The 19,708-nt window shown below is 47.3% G+C and overlaps 1 protein-coding gene across 1 annotated transcript; it reads right to left on the minus strand.

Annotated features, from left to right (window-relative positions):
• Positions 1-4,169: 4,169 nt before the first annotated feature.
• On the minus strand, positions 4,170-12,142 carry chrnb3a (cholinergic receptor nicotinic beta 3 subunit a). The gene is made up of 8 exons (XM_029158121.3): positions 11,827-12,142; positions 8,400-8,551; positions 7,062-7,106; positions 6,648-6,757; positions 5,995-6,508; positions 5,339-5,529; positions 4,887-5,091; positions 4,170-4,708 (listed from the first exon to the last, which is right to left on the minus strand). Exons 1-8 carry the CDS (start codon positions 11,891-11,893, stop codon positions 4,574-4,576), a joined length of 1,419 nt encoding a protein of 472 aa, XP_029013954.1. The 5' UTR covers positions 11,894-12,142; the 3' UTR covers positions 4,170-4,573.
• Positions 12,143-19,708: the final 7,566 nt, after the last annotated feature.

Here is a 19,708-nt window from a genome sequence, read left to right on the forward strand (position 1 = left end):
ACACACACACACATTTATTTCAGCTCCTCCTCATTTCTTTAGCCTTGACGTCTAAATGAAGACGCAGAATGTGGCCAGTTGTTGGAACATATTGCATCACATAATTGCTCCTAATGAGAGTCTCAGCGTGGATGCTGCCAGTGGGAGGAACAGCGTCTTCAGGGCAAACGGGAGCTCGTACGTCACGCCGCCGTGACGTGAGGTCGTTATCGTTACCGTTGTCTCATCAGCTTTTATAGGCAGCTTCTTCACATAGGTGGAAGTCATCTCTGCGTCACTCAGCGTCGTTACCGTCGTCCTCTTACCCACACTTTACTCACTCGCACTCCTCTAAGCTGTATTTCACCCAACTCCCACTGTGGGACCTCCACCCATCTGCTACCATCAGAGCAGCATCTCCACCCTCCTGCTTAATTGTCCTTTCTCTCTGTCTTTTTTTAAACTCTCTACACATGTTCCGTCGCCCTGAAGCTCAGCCTGTGTGAATTACATGCAGCGATGTCCTCAGACCGTTACCACAGCGCCCGCAGCTCCTCTCTGAGCATTTATCACTCACTCCTCTCCTATGAGCCTCGGCCTCGTTGCATAAAACCCCACCACTGCAACCACTTCCCTGTCCTCGTCCTCCTGTCGCCCTCTGGCTCCAGTCGGGACAGTGTCAAACCTGCACGTACTGTAGACTGACATCAGATCATATTGAATCAACGGGTGTGTGGATTTGTGATGGTGTGAGCTCCTCCATGTATTTGCCTGTTTTCTTTGCACTCGACTGGACGTGAGCTGTTTCTTCTGGTCCGTCTGACAGAGACCCCTCCTCCCTTTATCGCACATAAGACATTAACATATAGTGACCCATACAGCTCCGTAGCCCCGAGCATATGCCAAAAATATAAACATGCACTTTTCATGTAGGATCATCAAACATAAGGGGCGGACATGTGATTCAAGCTCTAGGTCATTCTATCACATATGTCTCTGTGTTCCCCAACATGCACTGAAGAAATAACAGGATTTCAAGTGCTGAGAATAAAATCCTTCAGGATTAGGATTAAATACATGCAGAATGACAATTAAACTACTATTAATAACATACAATACAGTCTCACTGGCAAATTTCAATTAGCAGCTGGAAAACTGTACAGTAAATACTGTGCAGTATACTGCATGGTTGCACAGTCCAGCAGCGCTCTCCTTCAAACGACTGCATATTTTGCAGCTGATGCTGCTGGAAAGATAGTTGGTAAAAGTAAATATACAGTACATGATCTTTGATGCCAAAATCTACTCACCATATCAAGTACAGTACATACCTTTCTATACACAGCCTGTGTAATATCTTTAGCTATTACCAGAGGCAGTTTACCATTTTAAAGTGCCACGGGGGCAAAGGCTTCTCCAAAACCTCTCCCTTGACTTCTCCTTTTCATTTATGACGTGTAAATGAGCAGAAGGAGGAGCGTTAACCAGCGCTTTCTTCTCAGACTGTCTACTCTCGTGACACCAGACATAAAAACTAAAGGTCGCGTTCCAAGTGGGCTGTGTTTTCTTTGAGAGAGCAGATCACCCGTATAGATGAGGTAACCTGAGCAACAGGGCTTTGCTGCAGCTGTTTTAACCCCCCCCCCATTCACACACACACACACACACACACACACACACACACACACACACACACACACACACACACACACACACACACACACACACACACACGCAGATACAGTTTGTGTGTCTCCCTCACATGTGCTGTAGGGTATTGACACATTATCGCCTGGTTCTTAGCAGGTCAATGACTGTGTGCGTGATGCGCTCACGTCCTGCCCTGAGCCGCTCTCAGCTCATGATGCACAACCAGGCGCTGCTTCATTAGGAACACATGCGACACTGACCTTGTGCAGAACGTGTGTGCAGCCGTTCCGACCAGACGGAATCCAATCCACAGCAGTGATAACAGATGTGAGTCTTTCTATAGGCTGGGGAATCCCCGAGTGACGCCATCATCCCCTCTTCTAATCTTTTCTTTGTTCGTTTCTGATGAAGCTCTTTAAACAAAGTAGAGACTACGCGCTGAAAGTTGCCCCACAGGTGCTTTTACTTTATGTTCCATACTTATACTCTGTGTCTCTTCTGTGACACGAAGGCAGATGAAGCTGACTCCAGAGGTCCTATCTGCTTTAGCCCTGAATGTTCACTCAGATTGGCTTCTGGCTGAAAGCAAACACTGAGTCAGAATCCCTGAAAGCTGCTTGTCACCCCACGACCACAGGCTCTAGCAAATGATTGGAACTGCAAAGCCAATAGATGTGTGTACCGTACTCTGAAGAAAGTTCAAGAAGTTAGCTTCTACTATTATTCTCTGGTATCCATGTTAAACGGATGCTCCACTGCTTCTGAAATGAAAATGAAATGCATCGTTTATTAAAACAAAAACACGGACACGGGGTTTAGGAGGTTTAAGGGTCAGCTGATGAGTGGAGCCAAGTGTGAGGTGCAAAGAAAATGGACACACTCATACAGTATACTGTCCTGCACAGGACCGTGATGCTGGTGATGCATCAGACATCAGTTGTTTTCACAGCTCTTAACACTTCTGTCATCAGCTGTTGTTGTATAATTTTAGTATTAGAGTAGTAGTTATTTCAGGAGAGAAAAGTGCTTTTAAATATTTTGGATTTTGACTGTATTCATTCAATTCTCCCCCTCCTACATGTGTTTCTCTGCGTCTCTCACACTCAGTGAAGTGCCCTACTTGTGCACCCATTCTGTCTGAGGCTCACACCGACATACCTGTCTACCTGAGTCATAGCTGTAGCTGTGAATAATAGGCTGAGGTCAGACTGTACGAGTGCAGGAGCAAAAAGGCAGACCCGCCGTTCTTAACGAGTTGGGGAGCAAACGCATGTCTCCAAAAAGTGGGTCAAAGCGCAGAATACTATGAGATCACCCGGGGGTGACTCAAAAAGGATGAGGGCTGTATTACAGCACGCCTCCAGGCAGATGCAGCCACTTCCATTCAGTTCTGTTTATTTATGCAGCGCCAATTCACGCTGACATCATCTCAAGGCTCTTGACAAAGTCAGGTTTGAGACCTTACAGCTTTATAGGATCATATAGAAGCCCCCCAAATCCCACCAGCAGCCCCAGGTCACAGTGGAGAGGGAAAACCTTGTTAAACAGAAGAAACCTCCCTCAGAACTGGGATCAGGGACTATGATGGAGTCGCTGTCCGCCCACTGAAGTTGATCAAATACTTGCTCTTAGTTTTTACCAGCAATAATGCTTTTGCTGCTAATGAAACAATAAGAAGAAAACAACAGATGATGAGGGAAACATTCACACCATCAATAAGTTCCAAAGAGCAGGACTAAGGGTGTTTGAATAGTTGTCATCTCCTAATATAATGCAGTCTAGTCCAACTCCACCAGCCGCTGAGACCTCAAAAAAAACATACAGTATATAATATAGAGTTTTTTAGTCTAACAAAGACAAAGTATGAGTATGTGAAAAAAAGAATGACTGGAAGAGCTGCACTGGATTCGATTAGTTTGTACAGTGCATTTACCTAACAGTAATTTGCTGCCCTTCAGTGGTGATACAATGTCATTACAGCCAATAATGCTGCTGGGAGCCCTCTTCAGAGGAGATGCTTCTCAACTGGCCCATTACTGTCAGTGTATGAGGTTAGACTTGAGATACTGTACAATTTGTACATACAGTACAGCACAGTTCATGCATAGATAAATTTGCACATAGCAACATGTTTAAAGTGTCTGCTGAAACCTCTAACAATGCAAGCTCACCTGTAAACCTGCAGATTATTCTGACTCCCATAATATATGTCCATAGTACTTACATTGTACATTAGTTCTACAGTAGTTTCCATTTAATTCAATTCAGTTTTATTTATATAGCGTCAAATCAGTTATCTCTCTATCTATTTCCATAATATCAATAATAATTGTGTACTTTGTGTAGACATTGTATATTCTGCACTTCCTCCTTGTTCTGTTTAGATGCTTAACTGCATTTCGTTGCCCTGTACTTGTACATGTGTAATGATATTAAAGTTGAATCTAATCCAATCTTAGACTCATGCATAATTCAATTAGAATAAAAGTGCATGTAAGGTAAACAGTAGCTTTGCTCGTCAGTGGAAGCAAACCGCAAACTAGCAAGTGTAGTTCATTTTATTGTGGTTAATATAACAGTACATACAGCTGGATTATATGTGGTCTGTGACACAAAGAACAAGTCATGACTCATCTACTGAAAGTGGTAACGTTACACAAACAGAGGGACTCAAATCACACTCTACTATAACCTGGTTATTGCTTTTACACCTTCACACTCATGCACCTCACAACGAGTTGACAGGTTGCATCAGGAACGTTGCACCTTCCAGTCAATATACAGGCTGCGAACCGAGAGGTAAACATTTGTAGCTTGATATTATTTTGTAAAGCAGAAATATACAGTATGAATGTTTTATTGAGTTTTATCAATAAATTATTGTCAAAGACAAACAAGAAAAGGAGAAGGAGCTGTTGAAGAGCATCTGCGAGTGGGTTCGAGCTCACGAAGGCGTGGTGAGGTACATTTGCAGAGCCGGGGTGAAGATCAGGACGGTTCCCAGTATGGACACGGTGAGAAAGGCCCAAAGGAAAATCCTGTCCAACACCTGAGCCACGAACTTCCAGTCCTGCACTACCTGAGAGGGAGACGGGGGGGAGACAAAAACAACGTGAAACTGCGTCGGCCCCGGGTGAGTCTTCACAAAACACCATCCTTCATTCAGAGCAAATGAGACGTGAATAATGTGCGACGTGTGAAACGTTGTAGAGCATTCGCAGGGCGCGCGCGATGCAGCGACGGCGCCTCTCCCGCACCTCTCGAATGAAGTGCTCCTTCTTGATGTGACGGCTGATGTAGCGGACCGAGTTGGTGGCCTTCTCCAGCATGGCCAGCCAGGCCTGGTTCTCGTCCTCCTTCGCTCCCAGCGGACACTTCTGTTGGCCGGGAGCCGCTCTCCTCCCGGCGCCTTTGCGGGGCCTCGGCTCTGGACTGCGCATCTCAATGTCTGGGTAATGATACCTGAGGATGACGGACAACAATTAGTATTCATTTGATTTAATTTAACATAAAGCTACCAACAGCTAGTAGCTAAGCAGTGGTTTGACTAGGTTACAATTCAGTCATTTAATTGGAGAAAACTCCAAAAAACATTTAATTCTGTTACTGTAAGGACATGGAGCCAGTGTCAATCTCTGATGATGAAAGCGATGAGTCGGCACATTTGCCTAAATGATTAACGGCGGTGTTTCCTCCTCTCCTGTGTTACCTGTCAGTGTGACCTCTCATGCACAGCAGCCTGGGGAGTCTCTGGAGGAACAGGCTCTTTACCCAGGGGGCCATGGGGTGATAGGTAGCAGAGGAGCGATGGTGCACGTTAATTACGAAGACGGTGACGATGATGGAGAAAGTGACAAAGATCATGATGAAGAGCAGGTACTCTCCAATTAGTGGGATCACCTGGAATAGAAAAACATGAGGAGTTCGACAGGCACATCATAAAGTGTGAAAGTCCTGACTTACGATTATACAGTACACCCTTGTGATAAATGTGTCATCATTTTCACTTTCAAAATATAAATGTATACTCACTATTTATTATTATTAATTTAAAAAAAACTTTATTATATTATATTTTTAAATTTTATATTATAATTATATTTATGGATTTACTGCATAGTATAGTACAGTAGTTAGTTTACGTCTTGATGTTTATCTGAAATGAAGGAAGTCGTCAGCTTGGTAATTGAGTTGATGCACTTTAAGCTGAAGGTAACTAAGAAGTGATGTCATTGTGATCTGTCTTAATTATGAAACAATTAAGATTATAATTAAGATAGATATACGGTATGCTGTGAAAGCAATTACTGCACAGATAATTAGTAATGAGCATGTGCTTCCTCTGAAGCATTTCAGGCTACCAACCTTTGAGGATGAAGGTATGATTTCCTCTATGACCAGCAGGAACACGGTGAGTGACACCAGTACCGATGTGGAGAGTGACAGTTTCTCTCCTTCATCCGATGGCAAATAAAATACCAGCACAGTTAGAAAGGACAGACCCAGGCATGGGATGATGAGGAAGAGAGTGTAGAACAAGGGCAACCTCTTTAGGATGAAGGAGTATGTGACGAATGGGTACCAGTACACCCCGTCCCTCCTGCTTCCCTTTACTCCTGTTGCATTGAGGATCTCCCATTCTCCATTATCGAAGAAGTCCTTGCGGTCCACGTAGTGATCCACCAGCACCAGGTCCACCATGTTGCCGTCGTACGTCCAGGAGCCAAACTTCATGGAGCAATTCTGCCGATCGAAGGGGAAGAACGTGACGTCCATGGTGCAGGAGGATTTGTAGCTGGCCGGCGGCGTCCACGTGATAGTGCCGTCCCAGCGTACGATGGCTTTGGTCATCAGGGAACCCTCGAAACGCCCGTCGGCACTGGGATGGATGAAGAAGTGAGAAAACGACTCATTAAGAGCCCGAATGCAAGCTGGCATTGATGGAGAGACGACGATATGAAGTTTAAAAAGATTTAGCTATCAAGCAGAAGCTCAGAATTTAGCTTGTAGTCACTTACTTTTCATAGAGCACGATATCAGGCAGCCATATCGTCTCTGATGGCACTCTGATGGAGGTTATACCGCCATAGTCATCTGGGTTCCACTTCAGCTTCACATCGATCCACTCCTTGAGCAAAACAGTGATTTAGCATAACGATACTGTATAATCATGTTGTCGTTTGATTCAGGGAGCGAAACGTCAGCACCATGGACAGCACCAGACTGACACCGGCACAGATGTTTGTTTTGCTGCTCACAATGTGGCTGCAGATCAGAGCTGTATAGTTTGAACAATTCAGTGTTGTCTATTCAAGCATATACAATAAAAGCTAAACTCTCAACTTATTTCAGGCCATGCATCATACTGGAAAGAATCTATATTTGACCCATCCGGTCTGTTTTTCCACAGTTCCTCGCTCACTCGTTCTTACCTGCCACAGCCACACGTTTGTAGTCATCAGCTGGTTCTTTTCATCCTGTGGGAAGAAAGCGAAGGCAATCTCGTTCACTATTTATACACCTTAGTGGTGCTTGCTGTCACCGATAAGAGAGGCTAATGAGGAGGTGAAGAGCAAACCAGAAGCTGGAGACAAAAAGCTGAATTGGATTTAAAATAAGTACTTAAGCCCAGTTGAAGTGAATGATTTGTTTTTTTCAGCCTGGGTTAATTGCTTTTCTTGCACAGTGGAGCGTCTCGGGAGTCGAGGCATCTCTAAAGCACTTAATGAAAGGCGGCACAGCCTACGCCTTATTGGGAAATACTGGTCGTACTGGAAAAGCAGTAAGTGTCTTTAGCATGAGCCTGGCTGCACAATGACAGCTGAGACGGAACTGCAACAGTAGTGACTTTAAAATGCCACCAGATGGAAGTGTTCCAAGCGTTATGGGGCAGGGAGGCGAACATCAGACGCTGACGCAGTCGAAGCGCGGCCCTCTGTGGAGTCGAGAGAGCAACTTTGTGAGTGCTTGTCCTTGTGTAAATAATAAATGCAGTGTGGCTCCTCTCAGCCTGATGCCCTCATTACTTCCTCTGCTGCTTTGACCACTCTGGACCTCCTGCCCTGTCTTCTGTGGTGCACGCTCACTTTTCTAACGCCCCTCCACACACACACACACACACACACACACACACACACACACACACACACACACACACACACACACACACACACACACACACACACACACACACACACACACACACTCTTTTTTCCATTTCTTTTTTAAAGTTCACCTCCTGCTCCACTTCTATGACGATCTTGATCATATTCATCCCATCTACACCTTTTTTTATTCTCTATCTCGTCCCTTTCTTTTCTTACACTAATCCCACTTTTTGATGCTGAGCTCCTTCCCGTCTTTTCCCCTCGCTGCTTATATATGTGCTGGTTCTCAGAAGACTATAAAGGGATTTTATTAAACATCTTACATAAGGCCATTTTAATTTCTTTAGAGAGTGTTCTTAACAGATACCCGTTGCTTAACACAGTCTGATGGGCTGGGCCTCCTGGAAGCATTAGAGCCTGTATGTCTCCTCCAGTTTGCTAAGGGATGCTGATCACTGCAGAGACTAATCTAATATTAATATAATGCATCTTTTATGATAAGAACACTGCGGCCATGCCCTCTATTTTTATTGTTGTGTAACCTTTATCAACATCTATAGTGTATTGATTTTCCTTTTCTGTGCTGAAATGACCACAGCAGCAGTAATCATACATTGCACCAACAAACAAACAGGGCGTCTGCGTTCTGGCGTGTGGACTCACCACGTCGACCAGCTGGGAAATCTTGAGCCCGAAGCGCACAGTGATGGTGTCGTTGGCGTGCTGGACAGGCCGCACCCACTTCTGGTAACCCCTGAAAAGGTTCCTCAACAACGAATCCTCCATCTCGGCCAAAGACACAAAGTCCTCATGAGCTGGACCGAAGATAAAGAAGCAAAGAAGTAAATGTGAGACAGGTTTTATAAAATATTTTACATAAATCTGAATCCGTGAATTGAAACAAACAATCCTACAGTAGCTCTTATCAGCCCAGTTCGCTTACATGCCTGTAATATTCATATGTGCATTAGTGTCTGCCTCTTCCAAATCCTACATGTTTAAAACCCCAGAAAAACACAGTCATGCATGAGTGATGCGAATCACATCTGCAGTCTCAGAAGTAGGTGGGAGGAAAAAAAAAACGAAGTCGGGGCCTTAGAGTCAGGTAGAAAAACACACACGCATGCACTATCAAACCCAGAATGACAGCTGGTCGTGGCCCAGCGAATGCATCTCCGCTCCCAAAGGCCGGCAAAATAATCATGCTGACATGATCATCTAAGACAGACAGAGCGCCAGGGGAGGCGGGCCGAGCTCAGCCAGGCGCAGGACGCGGAGCGGGGGCCTCGCGTCACCCGCCACCGCTCAGGTGTCGGCGGCCACCGCGGGTCGCGACAGGAAATACGCGATATGGAACGCGTGTGTGAGACGGATGGAGGAACGTCCTCTCATGGGCAGATACTGTACGCGTCCAGCGCCTCCTTTAGTCACTGATAGATGCGGGTGACGGCGGCGTTGGCGCCTTATGTGGAGCCTGTACTTGGGCCACATTACAGATCCTCCCTCAGCTATGGATTGGAAAACATTTGGCCCCGCCGGCGGTGGAGCTGCAACAGAGGCGGACAGGCAGAGAGGAGCAGGCGGAAATCAGCAGCCTCTCACGCGAGGGGGAGTCGGAGGAGTGGAGAGAGCTGATAAGAGACGGAGAGAGACGGAGTGACCCGGAGCGATTCCCTGCAGCCCGGAGAGAGAGAGGGAGGGAGAGAGAGGGAGGGAGGGAGAGAGAGAGAGAGAGAGAGAGAGAGAGTGAGGGAGAGACAGAGAGAGAGAGAGAGAGAGAGAGAGAGAGAGAGAGAGAGAGAGAGAGAGAGAGAGAGAGAGAGAGAGAGAGGAGAGATCTCGCTCACTACAGCGCTTTCTCCCTGAAAAGAGATTTCTCACTCGACGATCTCTCAGGGTTTAGGGTTGGTAACTGGGAAGTTAACTGGGGCAAGGGCAACGAGGACAGGCGGCAAAACAGACAGAGACGGTTCTTAAGACGTCTCTCATCCGACATGATACAGAATTCTTATAGTTTCATTTACTGCAGAGGTAGATGAGGAGAGAACTGTCTCCTGGGAAACCAGCGACCTGAGCAAACACTATACATAACGTGGGTAAATGTGTGATGTTGGCACTCACACTTTAAATACTGGTATCGACGCTAACATCAAACCAGTGAATGAGCGAATGGCTGTATTTCAGGTGATGTACTTTTATTCCAGCTTCTTTCTGACACTTTGGTAAAAACTCTCCCCTCGTTATAGAACAAGTCAGCTTCATCCCTGCTCCTTCGCGCTTCCAGCTCCATCGGAACGCATGAGTCCAACCTCAAAGAATTTTAAGACCCTTAATTGCTTTTCAGTGACTTATTCATCCGTTACGCCTGTTGACTCCATGTTCTGACAAGGGTTCCCTGGATTCTTCTATGTAAAAATAACCCCAGCTGAGGTGGAATCGTCCACATTTTTTTCTCACGCATGGCCAGCGAGTGGAAATGATGAGATGTTACGCTGTGAGATTTGGGTTAGAGGGTTCGTTTTATGCATGCTGTCACAACAGATGGGGCTGGAATAAAGTTTATATTAAATGCACTCATGCTTTCCTATGTTTGCGTGAATGGGGGGGGGGGGGGGATGCATGAACATGGTGATCTTTTTCTGCCTGTCACCGTTCTCTTGTTTCCTCCCTCGTCACTGTGTTGGAACCTGAAGTACAGTAAAAGTAGCATTCACACTGAGGTTGCTTCCTATTGCATCAGCGCTACAGGAAGCAGCTTTGTCCCACGGTCCTGCTCAAAAAGATCACAGGAGCCAGACTAGTCTGACGGCGCAGGGACGGATGCATTTACATGAGGCTGCTTCCTTTCAGTGTGTGTGTGTGTGTGTGTGCAGTTGATTAAAATGAACAGTATTGATCACAGCGTGCAGTGTGGGGGTGGATGACGCTCATCTGGGCGAATTATGATGCACGCGTCTTTACGTGTGTGAGCTGAGGCGTGAGCCGTACACCTGTCCGTACACCCAGCTGCCCGCTGGGCAGCAGCACCCGTACGCTAAAAGGCAGTTTGCGTCCTCTCAGCGATTTAATGGGAGACGCTGCAAGATAAAGGAGGCGGAAGAAAACACGAGGTCAGAGGTCAGAAGGTCTGGACGCTGCCTAGTTCACTGTATTAGAATAAAACGCGGAAAGAAAGTACATGTTGTTAATGCTGTGAGCAGAAGCAACGTTCATTAGTCACTCTGAGATGGAGGGAATGTGCAGTTGGATGAGTGTCTGAGAAATCTGAGCTCCAAAAAAAATCTAAAAGCGCCGATGTCACCACGGCGGCAGCGAGCGAGTGAGTGAGCCAATATGTCAGCCCTGACATCTCATTCCGAGCCGCTTCCAATGGGCGTCATCCATCACAACTCCTCGGCGGGAAGATCAGCGTCACCTCAAAACGCGGCTCCTCGCGCAATTATCTGTGGGCTGACTTTGAACCGACGGCACACTCGTCATTTTCACCAACTCCTCGTCACATCTGTGTATTTCTCCCATTGCTATTGTGCAGCAGGCAGTCGCCTGTAGCCTCCGGCACGTGCAGCGAGGAGGATTTACAGCGCGTGCTGCCAAGAGCTTCCGCAGCCAACGATTAATGCTGTAAATATCAAGCAACACACACTTGCAGAGACCGGAGCAGTTGGACCTTTTCTCTCTATTTCAGCGTGATGGAGATTGAATATTTTATCTTTCACTTTTTATATTATTGTTTGTTGGTATTGTTCTAGGTTGTGTTGCATGGTGCGTTCTGCGGCTCACCGGTCCCCAGGAGGCGCCACGCTCCTGTTCTTTAATAAATCATAACGCGCTCCTCTCACCTGACCCCGTCGATCGGTGTCTCGGTCCCAATCTCATCCGAATTAGCCAGTGCGACTCACTCTTTGCGCAAGACTGTTAAAATGGGAAGAAGTGAACCGCTCTGTCACACTGATAAGAACGGGAAGCTGGAGATGAGCCGACTTTAATCTCCATCAGCGCCGCTCGGGGCGAAATCGCGCTCTTGTTTCAGGCCGAAGCGAAGCTGCGGGTTCTGTTCGGCTCGCAGCTTCGGGACAAAGAGCAGCCTCACCTCGCACCGTCGCCTCCCCGAGCGCCAGGCACACGCACAGCAGCGCAAACTTCACGCTCCCCCTCATGATCGGCGGCGAGCGGCGTCCGCGGCGGAGATCGACCCGTTTCACCGTCCGCACGGTCCTGCGGCGCGCATGGCTCCGGCCGCGCGGCGGGACCTCCGGAGTCCGCTCCGAACACGGACCGGCTTCACCCCCGTTGAGCGGCTGCGGCGCTGCCTTCTTCCAGTCGCGTCGCCCGTCGCGCTGCGATCCGCTGCGTGCGCGCGCGCGCCTGTGCGTCCCGGAGGCGGATGCTGCCGGAGCGGAGCCGGGTTGAGGGCGGGACGGAGGGGGGCTGGCCCGTCAGATGGATAGGTCGATTCCAGTGTGGCGCCTCGAGGCAGCGACTGCGACGACGAATCCCGAACCGAACATTCCGGGGTTTCACGACTCAGAAGAAAAAAGTAAAGTACAGCACAACTGATCTGATAATGTTCAGTGTGTAGAGCAGAGGATCAACACTGATACTGTAGTCAACAATGTTTAGTGTTAACATTAAACAAGTCAATGATTGTCCTTTATTTGATACTATTTGCTCCTCAACTATGCATCTGTGATTATACTGTAACCGTGACAACAAAAGGTCTAAGAAATTATTAAAACCTACTGATACCGGCCTAAAAGGAAGGCGTCACCAATGGAGTGACACCATTTAAAACAGGTGACGTGAACTTGCTTCACCATCAACGGTGGCCTTCACCGGCAGCGTGCTGACTTAGAGGACTTTCCTTTATGAGCAACACTCCCAGATGTCACGAAGCACTTCACTTTGTGATGAACGACTTGGGATCATCATTCAGGAAGCAGTGACCTGTAAGTTTTATAGGCGGCGCGTCTGCACATTGTCACAAATCATCAGAGAGCGATTTGATGCTCGGTTCAGCTGCTCACACACGGACGCTGAAACGAGTCACGTGACGTCACACCTTGCAGGTCGGGCTCCTCGGTGCTCTTCATAGTGTTCTAGAAGTCTGATGCTGTGGTTGTGGGTGAGTCCATTGTAATGCACACGAGTATAAGAAGGAACTGGAACCATGTGCTGCTCCACATCACATCCTGAACCTGATGAGACCCATGGTGTGTGTGTGTGTGTGTGTGTGTGTGTGTGTGTGTGTGTGTGTGTGTGTGTGTGTGTGTGTGTGTGTGTGTGTGTGTGTGTGTGTGTGTGTGTGGACATGACAGATCCCCTCAGATTCCAGTGTGAAGCGAAGGTGTTTGTGTCATTACTGCATTATGCTCATGTTGTTATTCAAAAGATATCGCCTTTCGCTGATAATAGGTGAAGTGGTGACGATGAGCACTTAACAGGACTGTGCTGTAGGACAGTCTATCTAATTTTCTGCTGTACAAGCGGATGAGGTGATCCAGCTATTGATTTGTTGCAGAGTTTCCATGGGCTGTTGGGAAATGGCACCTCCTCCAGTTCGCTCCAGCCTCCGTTACCAGTTCAGGGTGAGAGGAAACACAGCCTGGCTGAATGTAATCAGGCTTCACAATAGGTGCGGCCCTTTTACTACCCTCCCATGCGCTGTAATAGCAAATGCACCGTGTCGCCTGCTTAAAAGACGAGCAGCGATGGAGTGTGAAGGCTGGCAGTGATTTATGAAGGCGCCGAGGGCCGGCAGCCAGGCCATCTGACAGAGAGCAGAGCCCCACTCAGTTGCTTTGTGCCGTTGATGCGGGCGATCAAATAAGCAGCCGGCCCGACTGGTAAACAGCGCGCGGCGAGCTCGCGGAGGTGGAGGACTCTGTCTCTCTCCTAATTAGGTCCAGGCAACAGCAGCTGGAAGAGGAGCTGCGAAGTGAATCACGTTGCGCCCACGCCGTAACGCGCACACGTGCACGGCTCACAGTGCGTTCGAATGCATGGAGCAGTCAGAATTAACAGGCCGCTTGTGCGCGTGTCACAAACTTGACGAGCTGCCACTTGGCTGCTGTGGCTGGTTTGTGTAACTCATTGTATGCTGCCTTACACGGGCACCTGATCGCTGCTTGGCTTGGGAAAACACACACACACACACACACACACACACACACACACACACACACACACACACACACACACACACACACACACACACACACACACACACACACACACACGCGCTGCTTATCCAACACCCAAACAAACTGCACTTCTGTGTCAGTGCACACAGACTGACTGCAGCGTCTCGTCATCCAGCGCTCGGGGTGAACGTGGATCCTGGGTGGCCTTTAAATTGCAGACTACTTCAGTAATTAGCCTCATTCCACGTCCGATCCGAGTTAATTAAGAAAACGAGTTCACGGTAAGGTCACCGGTGCTGGGCGAGGTCTGGGAGCACAATCTGGGCTTTCATTTTACGGCAAACAACACGGTCATTGGGCAAAACCTACAGAATTCTCTTCTTTAGTTTTTTTATCTACTGCAAATGAAAACCATAAACTGGTATAAATCGCTGTGTTTATCAGTGATGATCATGTGGTGCGGGTTTTGTGTGCTCGCTGCTGTGACCCACAGCCGGCGAACGTGCAGTCCGCGTGTACTCACAAACGCACTAACAAATGGCAGCGCGTCGCCGTCGTCACCGCCGCCGTTTAACCGTCATGCTCCGGCGTGTGCTCAGTGACCTTTTCAGTCCAAACAGTAGGAGGAAGGTAAAGCACGGGCGCTGGACCTGTGCAGTGGGAGGATTCGTGTGCTTAGAGTGCGTGTCCATCCTTTTACACCGATCCGATTTGTATTTCACAAAACAGCCTTTGTGCTCGGAGGTCACTTCCTTCCCTCTCATTATTCCATTCCAGGAGCTTCTCTGTTTCCACAGCATCATTATTTCCACGTTTACTAGAAGCCAGTTCCATGCAGCAAAATAAACCTGTTTAGTCTTTGTTTTCCTGACAGGAAACAACATCCAAGCGGCCACTTGGGCAAAAGGGGGACAATGAAAGGCTGGTGCAAAGCGTCGCCCACCGTCCGCGATCCAGTGAAGCTGAGTGAATGCTACTTCTGGGAAAGGGCAGATCTCAGGAGGGCGACGGTTCTTGCTCTCAGTCGGCTGCTTTTAAACAGGAGATGCAAGAAAAAGCCTTGTCTGGTGTCATTAGAGGGGATTGGCTGATTTTTAATATCACTGCTGGGATCCAAAACACAATGCAACAGTCATCTATTGAGCTCGTGTATAACATCAGAACTGAACATTATAAAGGAGCTGCCATGTTTCTATTCACACTTGGTGCAAAAAAGGTTAATTCAGATAAGACTATGTAAAATATAGCAACACACTATATTTTAAAATATCAAACATAGTATTTGTATATTTCCATTCTGTTACTAAAACTCTGCTAGATTGATTGAACAGCTTTAGTCAGTTTTCATGTGACTCTCCAGATGTTGCATGGCAGCATTACATTGATAATCGTATCAGTACACCCGATTTGTAGCTACGTGGATGAATTAGATTTGAGAGAGGAGAACCGGAGATTACAACAGTTCATACTTACTGCACATGACATTAAAACCACTTCTCTCCCTGCTGCACTTCTCCCTTCATTACATTAAACGTCCTCGTCCCACCCACCCAGCGGACCAGGGGTCAGAGACACAGCCTGCTTTCTCTACAGTATATACCACCTTGACCGACCTAACTGAGGATGAAGAGCCCACCTCCGTCTGCTGCCGGTGATGTAGCTGCAGGTTCAGGCTCCCCACGGTACAGATGACTAACTTTGGAACTTCAGAATATCATGAGCCACCACCAGAGGTTCCCCAGCATCCTTCCTACTGTAAGGAAGGCCAAGTTCAGTATTGCTCCAGAGAATTTATCAGGATGACGCCACAGAGCATCAAACATCAGATTCCTCTAGATCATATGAAGATTTATATCTGAACCTTATATCTGGGAAGCTCATCTTTAAACCCTGAGACTAGGAGTTCATTATTATTATTATTATCATTACTGGTCTAGGACAGCAGACACACAGAGCGACTTGTTTAGTGCTTAGTAAAGTGAAAAAAACAGAGCAGTGCCCACTAAACAGATTCTCCGACTGGTTTCCTGGATCTTGTCAGAGTCATGTAGGATAAAGAACGTAATGTCCTTCAAATTGATTTGGTTTTGTCGAGTCAGCAAGGATCCCTTCATGCCTATTATTGGACAGCGTGTCTGAACAGCTGGTCTTGAAGAGCCTCTCATCTACTACTTTGTCCTTGTACAGTAACTGTCACAGGAATGTTGAAGTCTCAACTGGCATAGTCCCATATACAGCATTGACACCTATAAACAACCACTAACTCCGCACTCACACCTACAGAGCATTTGGAACCTCCGGTTAACATGGCTGCTTGAGTTTGAGCTTTGGAAAGAAACCAGAGAAAAGAGGACCCCAGTGAAAAACCCCACTCTTTCTGAAAAGCTCCTTCACACCTGCTGATTACGGCAAGAGAACCAGGTCTTTACTGCAACATCATCAAGGAGAAAGATACATATATAGAATAAAAATGGAGCACAGAGAAAGAGGGCGATAAAAAGGAGAGCAGTAGAGAGCACAGTGGGTCGGGAAGACAGAAAAGCGCGATCCATTGCTGATTATGACAAAGCGATAAGTCTGATTTTCTGCCCCAGTTGCGGTGACAGCTAGGAGCAGCTGCAGTGACAGGGCAGCGCCCGCGTCGCCGTTCTGCTCCTCCGTTCCCCGAGCCGGTTGATTACCAGCGATACGGAAATGTAAGGAAGATCCTGTTGGGCCTGCTGCCCAGCACATGTTGGGGCCACAGGAGCGATGGGGGGCGGGGTGGGAAGCGTGGACTGGGATAATTGGTGACAGGCTGTGGGCACCAGTCCACACTTACAGCAAAGGCACGAGGAGCTGACAGAAAAGAGAAGGGTCGAAGGTCACATGCACATGAAGATAGTTTATGGGATGTTTTTGTCAAGAAACGAATTCCCCGCAAAGCTTTACTGGCAGGAAACGTATGCTTAGTTCTGTGTCGCATCAGATGAGACGGGTGGCAGAGATGGCACAGTTTCCCACGCTAACGAGTCAACATTCATATCATCTGACAGTTGAAGAATGATGGAACAAAGGAATATAAAACTGGTGATTTACATCATCATATCCACAGTATACTGCCATTATGAAGACAGGGGGATGGATGGATGGATGGATGGATGGATGGATGGATGGATGGATGGATGGATGGATGGATGGATGGATTGTGAAGGTCGATGGATGGATGGATGGATGGATGGATGGATGGATGGATGGATGGATGGATGGATGGATGGATGGATTGTGTAGGTCGCTGGATGGATGGATGGATGGATGGATGGATGGATGGATGGATGGATGGATGGATGGATGGATGGATGGATGGATGGATGGATGGATGGATGGATGGATGGATGGATGGATTGTGAAGGTCGATGGATGGATGGATGGATGGATGGATGGATGGATGGATGGATGGATGGATGGATGGATGGATGGATGGATGGATGGATGGATGGATGGATGGATGGATGGATGGATGGATGGATGGATTGTGTAGGTCGCTGGATGGATGGATGGATGGATGGATGGATGGATGGATGGATGGATGGATGGATGGATGGATGGATGGATGGATGGATGGATGGATGGATGGATGGATGGATTGTGTAGGTCGATGGATGGACGGACGGACGGACGGACGGACGGACGGACGGACGGACGGATGGATGGACAAACAGTGGGGAAAGTATTATATTATTTCTACATCAAGTCACTTCCAATCAGCCTCGTTGTGTATTGTAACAAAAGCTGATGTGACATCTTGTTCGACAAACACTCCGTTTGTTGTCTCCCAGTTAAAAAGCAAAGTGGGCACAGGGACACGTAAGCGCATGGCAGCATCCACACTCACACTCAGGAGTTGGCGTTAAGTAAAACCGGGCCTGTCGTTTCCACTCCGCCTCTCCGTCTCATTTTCCAGCGAGGCTGTCACAAAAATGCTGGGATAGAGAGCGAGGAAAGTGACTCAGTGCGACTCACTGTCTGCACTCGTGGAAGCTGGGCTCCTTGATACTGGCATGCAGGCGCCGTCTGCACACGCACCCATGTGTGCGCATTGTGCTCCTCCGACACCGGAGTTGTCACAAAAATATTCTGGGCTGAGAGGTGAAGGTATGACTCAATCAGATTCCCTTTCTTTGCCTTGTTTTAGTTTCACTGCTCTTAAACCACACACACACACACACACACACACACACACACACACACACACACACATGTTGCGCATGTCACACAAGCAGATGCGCTTACGCAGAATCAAAGTTAAGCTGTTTTGAAAAAGCAGGGTCTTGTTAGGACTATGGTGTCCTGTCGCCCCTGTTTCTCTCTGCTACAACACACACACACACACACACACACACACACACACACACACACACACACACACACACACACACACACACACACACACCTTGTAGTCTACTCTGTAATACCACCCTGCATGAGACCAGTATTTGAAGCCTCTGCTGCATCCTGGGGGCACAGAAGTGGCAGCGATCAGAGAATAATGATTCATCCAAGCCGCCTCATACATTTTTCCCCCACATCGACATATCGTCCCTGACTGTGATGGTAATGCATGCATACAGAAACTAGTCCTGAGTTGTGGAGTTTCTTAAAAGCCCTGTATGCTTTCATTAAGGCCGGCTGTCAGCTGTAACCAGGTCCCTATCACAGCAGTTTATCAGGCTTGTTCGTTGTCTCCCACACTGGGAATTCACGTAAACCACCCAGCGTTACCAGTCCTTGTTCCAATAAGCACAGGCCGGGTTTGATGAGCGCTTCTGGGAAATAAGGCCTTCCCTCATAGAATGTCTGGTAAAACCTCGGCGGAGGAGACGTCTGAAGCTGCCAAACGTACACGCTGACGCCAGCGACACGTCTCACCGCCGTAATGACATCACAACACAAAATGTGTTCCAGCAACGATGAGTGTGGTGTTACAAAAACGCTGCTGTCGCTGCATGATCCTACCAAGTGATCTTTAATGAGATGTCTAATGAGGGTCTCATTAAAGATCCATTATTATGTCACAGCGGTCTCGGAAGCCTCATTGCCGCCACAGTGAGTCATGGTGGAGCAACAGGCAGGAAGACGGTGCCGTCGCATTTGTCTTGGTGTCAGATCTTATACTGAAGAAGAGGTGAGTTCCCAGAAAAGACCTCACGAAATTAATGACGTCCAACTGACTCACAGAGCACGTGTAATAAATGATTGTGTGTCAAAGTAATTGTACTGGGTGTTTATGCAAAGTTGCACTACACTCATCGATAAACACACAATATAAACAATTTTCTTTAAATCTGACACAAAGCTCTTTCCTTTAACAATTTTTCTTTTTCTGTTAAACTCACTGTATTTTTTCTGTCAAAAGAAGAAGAATAACAACAACAACAATAATAATAATAATATTAATAAAATATTATTCAATCAGATAATATTTATTTGATTGTTGATCAAATGGTTGTTGGTGTTTTGATTGTACATGTGCGTGATGATTTTGCAGTGATCGTGCAGCAACAGAGCTGCCAGAATGATGTAGTGATTTCTATGTGGGGTTGTTCCACATAGAAACACCTCATTGCGGTATATTTTTGGATGCAGTGTTGTTGCACATCTCCCTCCCACTGCTCTGTCTGAAGTGCGCCTGTGAGAGTTGCTCAGCTTAACATCGAAACATTAAATCTTGTGATTTCCTGCCTCCGCCCGGCATCAAAGCGACACCGCTCCTGCTGCGGACGGCATCTCTCTCTGTCTTCTGCCTCCTCCTCCTCCTCCAGCACAAACTATCTGGTTTCCGCAAAAAGACAA

Source organism: Betta splendens, chromosome 1 (genome assembly GCF_900634795.4).
Source record: "Betta splendens chromosome 1, fBetSpl5.4, whole genome shotgun sequence".
Taxonomy (NCBI): domain Eukaryota; kingdom Metazoa; phylum Chordata; class Actinopteri; order Anabantiformes; family Osphronemidae; genus Betta; species Betta splendens.

What these genes read in the sequence shown, in the direction of transcription:
- chrnb3a (XM_029158121.3), bottom strand. Translation starts at nt 11,893, where the DNA reads ATGAGGGGGAGCGTGAAGTTTGCGCTGCTGTGCGTGTGCCTGGCGCTC. An exon ending in TTTCCCAGCTGGTCGACGTG is followed by an intron (nt 7,107 to 8,399) that starts GTGAGTCCACAC and finishes TTCTTCCCACAG; the next exon opens with GATGAAAAGAACCAGCTGAT. An exon ending in AGGAGCACTTCATTCGAGAG is followed by an intron (nt 4,709 to 4,886) that starts GTGCGGGAGAGG and finishes TCTCCCTCTCAG; the next exon opens with GTAGTGCAGGACTGGAAGTT.